Source organism: Cajanus cajan, chromosome 7 (genome assembly GCF_000230855.2).
Source record: "Cajanus cajan strain Asha chromosome 7, NIPB_CcT2T_4, whole genome shotgun sequence".
NCBI lineage: Eukaryota > Viridiplantae > Streptophyta > Magnoliopsida > Fabales > Fabaceae > Cajanus > Cajanus cajan.
In genome coordinates this window covers 50,122,469-50,136,567 of record NC_138523.1, presented here as the reverse complement: position 1 = coordinate 50,136,567, position 14,099 = coordinate 50,122,469, and the positions used below count along the sequence as shown (strand labels likewise).

The 14,099-nt window shown below is 32.4% G+C and overlaps 2 protein-coding genes across 3 annotated transcripts; both read left to right on the top strand.

Annotated features, from left to right (window-relative positions):
* The first annotated feature begins 526 nt into the window (after positions 1–526).
* On the top strand, positions 527–7,653 carry ARA6 (Ras-related small GTP-binding family protein). Of its 2 annotated transcripts, XM_020374109.3 has the most exons (9): positions 527–788; positions 1,018–1,094; positions 2,781–2,864; positions 3,004–3,098; positions 3,259–3,364; positions 5,292–5,381; positions 5,470–5,556; positions 6,051–6,210; positions 7,335–7,653. In XM_020374109.3, the coding sequence occupies exons 1-8, from the start codon at positions 764–766 to the stop codon at positions 6,102–6,104; spliced, it is 618 nt and encodes a 205-aa protein (XP_020229698.1). In that variant the 5' UTR covers positions 527–763; the 3' UTR covers positions 6,105–6,210; positions 7,335–7,653. The 2 variants fall into 2 exon arrangements, with proteins under 2 accessions (XP_020229698.1, XP_020229699.1); XM_020374110.3 differs by lacking the exon at positions 6,051–6,210 and having other exon boundaries at positions 533–788.
* A 2,107-nt stretch (positions 7,654–9,760) lies between these two features.
* On the top strand, positions 9,761–13,663 carry PUB14 (plant U-box 14). Its single transcript, XM_020374103.3, has 4 exons — positions 9,761–10,414; positions 11,466–11,582; positions 11,767–12,177; positions 12,260–13,663. The coding sequence occupies exons 1-4, from the start codon at positions 10,136–10,138 to the stop codon at positions 13,343–13,345; spliced, it is 1,893 nt and encodes a 630-aa protein (XP_020229692.1). The 5' UTR covers positions 9,761–10,135; the 3' UTR covers positions 13,346–13,663.
* The last annotated feature ends 436 nt before the right edge of the window (positions 13,664–14,099 follow it).

The following is a 14,099-nucleotide window of genomic DNA, read 5'->3' as shown; positions in this document are numbered from 1 at the left end:
TTATTTTAAATTAATTTATCTTTTTTAATTATATATTATCTTGATTTCCATAATATAATTTTTATTATTTTTAAATAAAAATATATAAAATCACAAAGTTGTTCAACTCCACTACAAGATACATAAATCAGCTTTGGAAAAGAATTAAAAAAGTTGTGTAGATTTTTGTCTCTAGCATGACATATCATTTCTTTACTTTAAATCAGGAAAAGAATCTCTTATCTCTTAAACTTTCATTTTCATTTTTGTTTATTTAAAGTGTTCACATGAATAAATCCATAAATTTCGTTAAAAGAAGTAAGAAAGAAGCTGAAAATATATATATATTTTTTTTTTCTGAAATCAACTGAAATGTCTTTAAAAAAATTATAAAACCAACAAATTATTTTACAAGTTTAAATGAATTTGTTAAAAACTCTCATTTAATAAAAAAAATGTAAAAAAAAGGTACAAATAAATAAATTAATTAAAAAAATTCCATTTTGAGGAGTGGGAAGTGGAAATCCTGGTCCCAAAGGAAAGCACGATACAAGGATTAAGATTTAAGACCCAACATTTGTGCAAACCACGCCAGAATTTCATTATTTCCAATTCGGAGCTTCCATTAACTTACCAACGCTCAAATCCCCCGAGTTGGTACACCACCAATTTTCGTGGGAAACAATAAACAAAACAAAACAAAAAGGGTCTAATTTTTTTTTTGACATAACCCATTCTTATTCATCAAAGCATCCCCATCTGTGCCAAATCTTCTCCTCTCGCTATGGGTTGCGGCTCCTCCCTTCCAGGTAATCAAATTATTCCCCTGTTGCCTTTTTTTCTTCGTTCAGTTTTATGTTTTGTTGTTGATTTAGCTCTGGAGCTCAAAAGGGGTTGAAAAAAAATTTATATTTTTTGATTGGTTGTGGCTTTGATTTGTGTTTTTGAGGTTATGGTTTAATGGGGTTTCGTTGTTAGAGGCTATTATTGAGTTTTGGCTCTGATGGGGCTTTGGGGAAATTGATTTTGTGTTTGCAGATAGGGATTCAAGGCTGTTGGGTCGACCCACTTCCGAGAATGGTGGAGGGCAGGACGCCAAGAATCTAAGAGTCAAGGTATTTGTGCGCTCAGTTCCTTTGATTGATCATGTTTTGCTAAATTCTTTGTTTTTTTTTTTAATATATAATTAAGAAAAAAGTTTTTTTTTTTTTATTTATTTTTTTTTTATCAATATGGTGTCACACATTTACCTGTCTCTGCAAGTTTTGGATATGTTGTTGAATGAGGAAGGAGAGGGAGGCTGGGGAGATTTCGGTTTTTTGTTACAAATGATAAATTCCCTGGATTTTGTTTCACTTTGTTTTCAAATGATTTTGAGTAATTGTGATACTCTGCTGTATGACATGGGGCTTGTGTTTGTTGAATGGTTTGGTGCAATACTGTTTAAAGACCCTTTATTTGTTGAGCAGGCTTTATATTTGATGAATAATTAGTCTAGCTTCTGTTTGGATGATTGATTTGAACGATTATTTTCAAAAAAAACATTTTTATTAAAATAAACACCAAGTTCAATACACTGCCCCAATTCTGTTCATTTTTGTTTCATTGGAATGAAATCAATAATTTAGTTCATTTACTTTCATTTCTATAAACTGAACTCTGTTGTAGATCTGCTGTAAGTAATTGCCATTGCCAATACTGTAAAAAAGAATCACATTTGGAGTTTCTGTGTCATGGAATATATATCATGTGGTAGAGACCAACCATGTCATGATGCTTTTATTTAAAGTCTGCAACTATCCACAGAAGCATTGTAACAAAACCATGTGTATATGTAGCAATACTGTTTCGTTTTCGGTTTTCACCCATAACCAGTCTCTTGTAAAACTTAGTCATGAAAATGTGTACAAGGTGAAGCCAGACATTATACAGAATCTGATTTCACTCTGGAACCATACATTACTAATATTACCAGAAATACTCATCTACTGAAAACTGCAAGTATTTCCCAATAACATCCATAAAAAAGCGTCTGAAACATTTCCTCTTATATTTTAACATTCCTCGTAAAAATATATACATACCCATCTTGTTTATTAAAGGAAGCTACAGAAAGCAGAAAGAGAACATAACATTGTTGTTAATTATATAGGTGACTAAAAGCTTGAGAACCATATATATCTTGATTCTGTCATACAAGTCTTGTTTTGGTTGTGAATTGTTATATGTGAGTTGTTGCAAGTTTTGATACTTTAATTAGTGACAAATGTTGAACGAATGGGAAATGGATGAAAATCTAGTGTTTGGTGTAACTTTTATGTCTTTACTTACTAAACTGCAATTTGATCAACATCCAAAGAAGAGTGAATGGGAAATATGGTCATAGATGAAACTTTACTATTTTTGTAACCTTTGCGTCAAGCTATCTGGGTCTTTCAAGTACTGGATTATGTGCAAGCAGTACCATTTACAAACAAATAGTAGTCATGTATCCTTCTCATTCTGTTTATCTGCAAATTTACAATCAATTGTTAGAATACGAGTTTATAGATGATACAGATGATGGATTTGGACACCAATTAGTGTTAGTGTTTATGGAAAACCAGATAGAATGAATATTGAGATAGTTCACAGGAATTTCTATATATGATAGCATTTTTAACTTTAATAAGTCATTGAAGGATGAAGGGATTTAGTTGAAATTAGTCATAAGTCATAACAAATTTTGTTATACTGCCAGTATTTTCTTGTGTAACCTTTAAATGAAACCGTGACTAACCTTTAAATGTCACTGAAAACAGCTTGTTCTCTTAGGTGATTCTGGTGTTGGTAAAAGCTGTATTGTTCTACGCTTTGTTCGTGGTCAGTTTGATCCAACATCCAAGGTGAAAATGTTACTTAGTACTTGTATTTTATTTTTTAATGTAAACTTTCTTAATATGGTCTATGATATAAATTTCTTGTCTTGATATGATAATTATACTACGGAATTGTTCTTATATGTTTTTGACTTTGTAATGTAAGGTAACTGTTGGAGCCTCTTTTTTGTCGCAAACAATAGCTCTGCAAGACTCTACAACAGTCAAGTTTGAAATATGGGATACTGCTGGTCAAGAGAGGTAACTGTCATTTATCTTTTCAGATTATGCATGATCTATTGTACAAAACCATTAGGAGAGCTCAACTATGCATTCTGTTTCTGATGACATTCCCCCTGTTACTTACATCAACAGCAAATACTTTCTGAAGTAAAATCTGTTTGCTAATTATATAATTCAGGTACGCTGCATTAGCACCGCTCTATTACCGTGGTGCTGCAGTTGCAGTTATTGTCTATGATATAACATGCCCAGAATCTTTCAGCAAAGCACAGTACTGGGTTAAGGTAGATTTGCAGTTATTGCATGGTTTTATATTGCCATTTCTTATTTGAAATTTTGAGTGACATGAGTAAGAAACAATTCCCTATATATTAGTCTGGAAATGTGGAATCATGAATTGCATACAGTTCTATTTTAATCCATTTTCTTCATTTATAATCTTCATAATTAAGTTATTGAAAGTCACCAGGTTGATGTTATCATGACTTGATAGCAATACTCTTACCTAACAGCAGGTAACAAGGAAGTTAAAGACATTGATGCTGTGTCTTTGATCTGGAATTGGATAATAATTAAGTGAGCTAGGATGTGCAAGGTTTGAAAGTGTACTTGTACTACAAGGTTTTATATTTTGGTAGATGAGAGATAGGGTAAGAGACAGAATGAAATGTGCACTGATGCAGTGTTATTTACCTTTAAACAATGGTGCCGCATTTTTTTTTTCTGTTTCAGAGGCTTATTGTCACTTGACAGGCAAATCACTTAAAATTTGTTGTAGTAGACTGTAGAAAGCTATGGGTCTTAATTAAGTAAAATTGGAATTCCAATTAAATCTGCAATGCTTTAACCAAGATATATAGAAATATATTTAATAATGCAATTTGTTAGAATTTAAATCAGGTACATACCTCTGTATACCTGACAAGTACTAGCAACAGTTACATACCAATTGTGTACAAGTATGACGACCATTAAGAGTACTCATGCATAGATGACTATCTAAAGTTGGCAATATATTATAGATTAATTACCATAAATTCTAGTCATGAATCATTTTTTTTGTGTTTGTAGAAAGTCAGTTTTCACTGCATTTTTTTGCAGATGTTATATCCTAGTGGGAGGATTAAGAGAGGGAATAAATGGTAAACACAATTGTGGAGAGAAGATTTGGAATCACATGGTCTTTGTTTTAGTAGAAGCCAGAGAATATGAGATGTAACTTCTGCAAGTCCTGTGCTTAGTATGGCCTGGAGGGTGAAAATGTAATTGTGGCATTGAGGCATTCCACAAGTTACAATTTAGGTATCTTGGATCAATTGGATCAATCATACAAAGTAACAGAGACAGAGAGGGAGATGTAAAGTATTAGATTCAAGCTAGTTAGGTGGAATTTCAATGATGTGTTCTGTATGATTAAAAGGCGCCACTTAAGTTTGAAGAGAACTTTTATTGCATAGTTATATCCAGCAATGAGTTATGTTATGTTGGGCATTGAAGTGCCAAAAAGAGCATAAGCTATTTGTTGTATGAGATGTGAATATTGAGAAGGATGGGTGGTTATACAAGATAAGCATAGGACAAATGTATTAGAAGAAAAGTAGGAGTAGCACATAAAGGAAAAAATGGTAGAATTGCACCTAAGATCATGTGAGAAAATCAATAGCTGCCTTATTTAAAAAAAGTTGATTAGAGAATAGCCCATTAGTTACAGGGAAAGACTTAGAAAAACTCTTGGTGAAACTATTAAGAAGGACTTAACAAATAAATGGCCTCTCTAAACCCTAGTTTTTGACAAAACACAGATATTTTACAGATTTTTGTTGTTCTTGTGTATAGAAAAACACAATAAATTTTTTATATTTGCACGTAATGGACTACTCATAATTGGCTTAATATGTTCTTAATATTGCAATGGAGTGCTTTCCCTTATTCTTTATTTTGCACGAGGTTGCATTTATTGGCTTCTTTTGGAGTTGGAAAAAAAATATAATCGCTATTATTATGGAATAATAAGCTGTTAAAAAAGCTATCTGAAGAATAAAAGGAATTACAAATAGTCCTCTGACCTACTCATAATTGGCATCTCTTTGATCATTATGCTGTTAAATATCTCTTATATGTTATAAAAGTTATTAGATAGGAGCTATTTTGTTAGGAGCTATGTTTCCTGTCTATTTTGTTTTAGCAACTGAAATATTAATAATTTTTTAGGAGCTACAAAAACATGGGAGTCCCGATATAGTGATGGCATTGGTTGGTAATAAAGCTGATCTTCTAGAGAAGCGGGAAGTGGCTGTACAGGTATTGCAACACTCCAGTATATGTCTGTCTTATAAACAAAATAATCATTTGTTTTTCTCATATAGTATGCTTTACTGTTTCAATGAAGGATGGCATTGACTATGCAGACAAGAATGGTATGTTTTTCATAGAGACATCTGCAAAGACCGCAGATAATATTAATGAACTGTTTGAGGTACGTTTTATTAGGCTATAAATTTAATCATAACATTTTGTTTTTGTCAAGCAAGATGAAAATGTATGAACAATAGTTAGCTGTTGTGATTGTTAGGGCAACTAGAATTGGACATGATCACATCTTACCTTGGGTACCCTACAATTATTTTGACCTGTATTAAATATCCATGATCGCAGTTTTATCATCTGTACAAAAAATAAGTATCATAAAATAACTTGGAAATATATGTCTCTTCTAATTGAAAATAAGGTGCCAAAATGATATGGTCCTTTTCTGATACTTGTCTGTTTAATTTGAAATCAATGATATGATCCGAAGGTTAGTCTGTTTAATTTTAGTTCTACAGTACACTCAGGCTACAAGAAGCTTAAGTCAAAAGCATGCTCAAGTGTTAGGAACTGTTTGATATTGACTTAAAAGATCTTTAGGATTTTCCGGAGGCAATGCTAGTAGTGAATTTTTGGTTTTAACTCTGATCTTTGGTCTCTTAGGACATTGTTGACTATGCTACTAGCAAGCTTCCCCAAGCTGTTCTTGCTGCCTGAAGATAGTTGTAGCAAACTCATAGAGACCTATTGGAGGGGCTAAAGATGATCTTGGAATAGGAATCCCGTCCTACAAAAATCCAAGATTGAGTCTTTTCTGACAAAGGTAATATCTTGGTCTTGGAATACATAAGGGAGTTAACTGATAAATTGTATTTTAGGTTAGAGAAACAGAAATAGAATGGCCCAGGCTACATCTTAAGGTTATGCTAGATTTCTACCTGTAGAGAAGCACCAACTTCTAGGTAGCCTCCTACATATGAAAAGGACCCAGCCTCTCAAGAACCACAACCATTGGAGGCCTGATGGATTAAACACCGAGGATAGAAAGATAAAGATTGTAGTTTGCAACCAAGCATGATTTTTTGGTATGAAAATAACAATTAATTAACAAAAATTTGTGGATGTATTATTCTAAAGTACTTGCTGTTTCTGTCCTATAATAATTAAAATTTGTTGAGAGGGACTCTGGAATTCGGTTGTTGTCTCTATTTAGGCTATAACACTATTTGGATAAACATCTCTATAAAAATTTATAGAAGGAAAAAAAAACGAATTGAGTTTCTCTCTTAAGCTAAAGTCAACTTATGCACATATAGAAGTCCTCTTATTTAACTTGAGGGTGCATAAGTTGAGTTCAGTTTTTGAGAGAAGTTCAATTCATTTTGTTTTCTTCTGTATGTGCTTATGGAGAAATTTATCTAAACAAGACCTATATAACATTTGATACAGATTAGTTAATTGTGTTGCTGATCCATGAATGCCTTGTGGAGTTCTGATTAGGATCTCTAACTTGTTTTTCATTTCCCTTTTTGCGGCTTAAAAGGAGGTCTTTGATGTTTTATGGCAAAGATTTAATACTGGGTTATTAGTATCCTGGAACTGGAATCGAGTCATTTCTTGCGTGTCCTTGTCAATAATGTCTTGTTGTGCTGTAAGTGCATCTAAAATTGTAATTCATGGCAGCATGCTTGATTTGTTAGTTAACTTGTCTTCAAACATCTTTGTATTACTATCACTATAATGCCTCAGTGGGATAAAAATCTAAACACCAATATCTAGTTTCTATAATCATGGTTGCATATTTGTGTAGACAACCTCTAGTATGGTAGTAGATAAAGAAGGTGTTTGTGCAGTATTTGATTAAGGTTATGTGTATCTTCTTTTATGTACACGCCCTTATTTTGATATATGATTTAGGCTGAAGCATTGAAATTTTTGTTTTAACAGGAAATTGCGAAAAGACTGCCTCGCCCACCAGTTAGTTGATGTAGCCAGATTGCAGTCCGGTAAAGGATCTGCATTAGCTTTGGATCCTTCAAAACTGTAATGTATTATGGGTTATGTATTTTTTTTATTTTTATTTTTATGTATATTGTGATGATTTTAATAATATCATGTGAGATAGATGATATATATTAGTCTATGCTTTGTGAGACCCACAAAAATGAATCATTTCGTATCTTATTGACTGGTATGCCTAATTAAGGCTATGATATCAAGGCATTTGGTTGTTGTGGAACCACAAATCATGCCTAAATTTAACGTATTTGGATTCTATAAAGTTTATTATGCTTCTTACTTTAGACTAAACATTTATTCTTGGGTGTGATTAAATGCAATTTAAGAAAATTATGTAATACATAACGGGATTAAATATTTTTAAAAATAGCAGGATTTATTTATAATAGAATGTAAGTTGCATTTCCTTTACGCAACCAAGTGAAGTGATGGTAGGGAAGGATGAGTAATGAGTAAAGGCATGTCAAAAGTCAAATGGAAAATGACGCATACAATACTTCTTTTCTATTCACTTTTGTTTTGATTAAAGAAAATAAAAATGCAAGGCTGCTAAGATTTCGGTTTTTATTTAATTTGCTGGCTACGCGTCTTTATATAATAATACGCATTTGACTGCATCGTGCAACATGTTGGCAAAGTATTAGAATTTTTCAAACTGCCGTTTGGTATGAAATTTTTAAAATCATTATTGACACAGTTTCGACAAAATATTTACGACTGATAACTCACCTAAAACCCTTCAATTATCAAATGTCGATGACTGTTTTTGAAATTAATCGAGTTTAATTCAATGGAGCTTAAAAAAAAACTTGTATTTTTTTAATTGAAATGTTAGTATTTTTTGTTGAATATAATTTTAAATTAATATTGAAATATATATGATGAATTTGAGTTGATTCAGTTTTTAAAATAATAAATTGTTAATTTTTATTGAAGATCTTGAGTGTGCATAAAATATATAATAATTAAAATATGATTTATTGAGTAGAGTAAGTAGATCCCTCATATTTGATTATACTCTTATTTTCTATCTAAATTTTAAGTAATTTAATCCTTGACAATTAATATGTTATTATTGTGGAGTAAAGAAAAATAAAAAAAGTATAATAAAAAATATCAAAATTATTTTATGAAAAAAAAAATTATAATTTTTTAGACATATAATGATTTATATAACATTACTTTTATATCTATCTTTTTTCATCACTTCATTTATTATAGAAGATATATTATTAATGATCGAGAGAGATAAATATAAAAGTAATAATGTACAAGTTGTATAAATTTCATTGTATGTGTAACATTACTGTATTATTTTTACTTGTAAATAGTAATTTACCTTCAAACACTCATCATTAATCAATTTCATGCTCTCTAATGACTAACTAATAAGATATTTTGTATTCATGAACATAATTCATATAGTGTTTTAAAACTGATAATTAAAGATTAATTTGCGCTCACAAAGCATGACTTTCACCGATTAAACATTATTTTAACACGGACAAATAACAAAGAATACTAGGTCAATCTCATATTTAAAGTAGATTATCTCTTAGTCCGTTAATTTTTATTTTTATAACTATTGTCATTTATTAATTATTTAAAATAAATATTTGGTGAATTTCAAATTACAAATGCTTTAAATTTTCTAGAAGTGCATAAACGTCTAAAAATTTATGATTATAACCATCTCTGTAAATATTATACTTTTTTTTACAGCTGTAAATATTATACTTAAAAAATGTATACTTACGTCTAAAAAAAGCATAAGTATCTATAACTATTTATAGCCATATGGTTACTTAACTATAAATTATTTTTCTATATTCAAATCCAATCTATTTCAAGAAGTACAAAATATTAGGGTAAACTTTATCTTTTTATAATTTATTTTCTATACACGCAACATAAATGTTCAACCTGACAACTTTGTCTTTGTCCATCTTAGTTGGTTTTGTCGCCCGAAATTTGAAAAATAAAAATTGAATTACTGAAATAATTCTAATAGTGAAAATCTATATATTAATAAAGTGAAAATTTCTATTTGGTGTCTATCATTATCTTGTTTATTATATTTTTAATAATTATACACAATTTTTAATAAGTATATAAATTATTAATTTTATTTTAAGTAGAGTCTTTTTTTTTCACCGTCATAAAATTTTATGTTTAAATTTTAGAGTTTGTTTAATAATAAAGATGGAAATAAATGAATAAAAATTTATGTTGGATATTCCTTACCATCAATGTAATATTTTCTATTCATAAAAAAAAATAAAATTTAGGAGTAAAAAGGAAAGAAGAAAAAAAGTTGCAAAACAAGAATTTGGTCAAAGGAGAGAAAAAGAACAGCGTTGGTTCTCTCATAGTCTGTGTCTTACCTACGAGCGAGGCAAGCAAATGACCTTTTCAAAAGGTCAAACGCAAAACCAAAACCTCAATGTCTTAAACAAACGCTTCTTCTTCAATCCTCTGCAATTTCAATTCCATTCCCACACTTTCATTTCATCCTCTATAATTTTCCAATTCCTTTTCCCTTTCTCAAATTCTCTCTCTATCAACTAACACAACACAAGCTTCTCTTTCAGCTCCATGGTGGGTTCCAATTCTCCGTTTTAGTCCATTATTTCCCACAGTTCCCTCATCTGGGTATCCTCAATCACCTTCCAACTCTGATTCACCTTCGATCTTGTGGTCAAAGTTTGCAGCTTTGACTTTTTCTCAACATGGGTGGGAGCGAGAGCTCGAAGGGTGTGGTTATGGGTCGTTTGGTTGAGTGCGTGAAGGAGATTTCTGGGTTGCCAGAGTGTCAGAACTTTTGCAAGAGGGTGTATGGGAATTTGGTTCGTAGAGTGAAGCTGTTGAGTCCTCTCTTCGAGGAATTGAAGGATAGTGATGAGTCCCTAAGCGATGAACAGCTTCAAAGCTTTGAGTCTCTTTTGGTTGCTTTGGATTCAGCTAAGACCCTTTTAAAGGCTGTGAACCAAGGGAGTAAGCTTTATCAGGTATGTATGGCTTTCTGGTTTTGGTAAATCTTCTCGAGGGTTGAATTTTGTGTAGTTTTGGTGTTTTCTCGAAAAGGAATGAGTTAACTCAGTTTTGTAGGTGATTGTATATATTTTTTAGCGATTTGTATTATTATTATTTATATGCACAAAATCTAAATCAATCCTTAAAGTTTAGGGATTATGGTCATTTTTTTTATGAAAAACTAAATATGGTTAAGTTATCTAAGAAAACTAAATTACAATAGAGAAACGAAGTAAACGGGGAAACAGAATCAAGATGGAATTTTAACATATTTTTAACACGTCTCCTCAAGCTTGAGTGTATATATCATATGCATCTATCTTTTTGCATATGGATGCTATGTTGGGGGTGAAGATTTTATCATATGCCTTGATGGGCAAGCTTTGCGAACCCTGTGCAACGAAGGGGAAAACCTCTTTTCATGGTGGACGCCAATGCTCTCTAATACCATATTTGGCAGAACTTTTCATGTGTTGGATTGTATATTTGTATGTGACATGCCAAAACTTTCTACCAGTATCTTTCTTGATGGACTTTGTTGAAGAGAATTTCTACTTTCTTCAATTATAAGGTGTTAATATATGTAGACACAAATTCCCAAATTTAATGGCAGGATAGTCCTATTACTTAAGTGGATGTTGTTTCTTGAATTTGAAGCATGTCCGTGAAGTGTGTGTGTGTTCATAATATGTATATATGTGTATATATATTGGTACTCCTATTTCTATATGTAATGTTCATCTATTATTTTCTTTAATCTATATAGCGCATAGGAAAACCTATGAACTGAACAGAACAGATGCTTGAAGTTTAAATTACCTGAGCAAGTTTCTTCCTTCCATATGTACATTGCATTAGCTGACTATTTCATTTTTCATTGTTGATGAATATCATTAAAATTCGGGCAAGACAATATAAAATCTGCAGATGCTCTATGCCTGCTAGTTCAATTTTGTTACCAAACATGTTAGTTGATCCTGAGTCCTTACTGTTAATTTTAATCTAATTATTGTTTACATGTCTCAGGCTTTGCAGAGGAATGATACAGCAGATAAGTTCCAAAAAGTAACCGAAAAAATTGAAGCTGTGCTCAGTGAAATTCCTTACAACAAACTTGAGATATCAGAGGAAGTTCGAGAACAGGTAAACCTTTATCATATATTGGAAGGAGATCGGCAATACCACGTATCAACTTTTTTTTTACCATTTCTAGGAATCATACTTGATTGCCGACGTGCTTTTAAATTTCTGTGAGTGATGCTTTGGCAAAGAGAAAGGGCAGCATCTTATGTGCCATATTTTTCACAACTATTTTAATCCTTTTCAGATTGAACTGGTGCATGCTCAATTCAAAAGAGCCAAAGCTCAAACAGAATTTGTTGATATTCAACTAGACCTGGATATGGCATTAGCACAAAAAGAAAAAGACCCTGAGCCTGCTATACTCAAAAGACTTTCTGAGAAGTTGCATCTGAAGACAATAAATGACCTAAGGAAAGAGTCTACTGAATTGCATGAATTGTTGATCACAAACGGTGAAGTAGGAGACTCTTTTGAAATGATCACATCCCTTCTTAGCAAACTGAGGGATTGTGTGCTCAAAGAAAATCCAGAAGTTGACACCAGTGAATGTGAAAAATTGTCAGTTAAGCACAGGTCTCCTGTGATCCCAGATGATTTTCGATGTCCTATATCTCTTGAACTAATGAAAGATCCTGTAATTGTCTCTACCGGTCAGGTATAATCTGAAATTATCCTCATATGTAGCACTTTCTACAGTAAGTTATGATTATTCATTAACTTAATGCCTTCTTTTGCAGACATATGAAAGATCTTGCATTCAAAAATGGCTTGATGCTGGTCACAAAACCTGCCCCAAGACACAGCAAACACTTGTACATACAGCCCTCACCCCTAACTATGTTTTAAAGAGTCTGATTGCTTTGTGGTGCGAAAGCAATGGCATCGAGCTACCCAAGAAGCAAGGGAGCTGTAGAACAAAGAAGTGTGGTCCAAGCAGTCTTTCAGATTGTGATCGAAATGCTATTAGTGCTTTATTGTATAAACTAATGAGTAGCGACATAGAACAGCAAAGGGCAGCTGCTGGTGAGCTCCGGTTGCTGGCTAAGAGGAATGCAGATAACCGAGTATGCATTGCTGAGGCAGGAGCAATACCACCTCTTGTAGACTTGTTGTCTTCTTCAGATCCTCGAACTCAGGAGCACGCTGTTACTGCACTTCTCAATCTTTCGATCAATGACAGTAACAAAGGGACCATAGTAAATGCCGGAGCCATACCAGATATTGTAGATGTACTGAAAAATGGAAGCATGGAGGCTAGAGAAAATGCAGCTGCAACTCTCTTCAGTTTATCTGTTCTAGACGAGAACAAGGTGCAAATAGGTGCTGCCGGAGCTATTCCTGCTCTTATAAAGTTACTTTGTGAAGGTACTCCTAGAGGTAAGAAGGATGCTGCTACTGCTATCTTTAATCTATCTATTTACCAGGGAAACAAAGCAAGAGCTATAAAAGCTGGTATAGTAGCCCCTCTGATACAATTTCTGAAGGATGCTGGGGGTGGCATGGTAGATGAAGCACTAGCTATATTGGCAATCCTTGTAAACCACCATGAAGGCAGGGTAGCGATCGGTCAGGCGGAGCCAATCCCTACTCTAGTTGAGGTTATACGAACCGGCTCTCCACGCAACCGCGAGAATGCTGTCGCTGTCTTGTGGTCGCTATGCACTGGAGATCCACTGCAATTAAAACTAGCAAAAGAACATGGTGCAGAAGCTGCACTGCAGGAGTTATTAGAAAATGGAACTGATAGAGCTAAGAGAAAAGCTGGTAGCATATTGGAACTCTTGCAACGAATGGAAGGGGATGATAACCTGCGAAATTCTTAGTCTCGGTGTTATTTTATTATATAGCTCATAGATGGTCAGAGAATTATGTATTATAAACCATTGGCACGAGATAATACTGTATTCATCTTTCATATGTAAACTGTGAAATTTTGTATTATGTTTTTATTTGTCTGTATAGGGAATGCTGTAAATTGTGTATTGAAGATGTCACGCGAGGATTATAGATGGAATAAGTTTCTGCCATTGTCTTTCATAGCGAAGTTTGTAATTCTTGGAACTTACTGTTGTAGTAAAAGCCAAAATTTAAGGCTGTAAACAACCAGACTGGAGCTATGGTATTCTTATGCTTTTGTTCAATTAATATACACCAAGCCAGGAACCGATTCCAAGCTCTGATCAAACTAAACTTACCTTGGAATTAACTAGTTCATTAACAGTATTACTTGTGTCTTTTTTTTTTCTTTTTTTCTTTTTTTCTTTTTCGAGGAGACTGCATGTGTCTTTAAAAGAAATAATTTTACTCGAGTCAAATAAGGCTATTATGAATAATGAGTTTTTTTATTTATAAATATTTAATGTAATTACATATTTAAGATTTAAACTTAAAATTAATCATTAAATTGAAATAATCTTATATGCATATATAAATTAGTCCAATATATAAAAAATATATTAGAAAAAAAGAAACAATTTTCAAATTTCTCAATTAAAGGGACATTTGAAAGAGATCTTATAGAATTTTCTTTTCACTTGTCACATATAAGTACTTAGGTGAAAAATTGAAGGTGTTTGG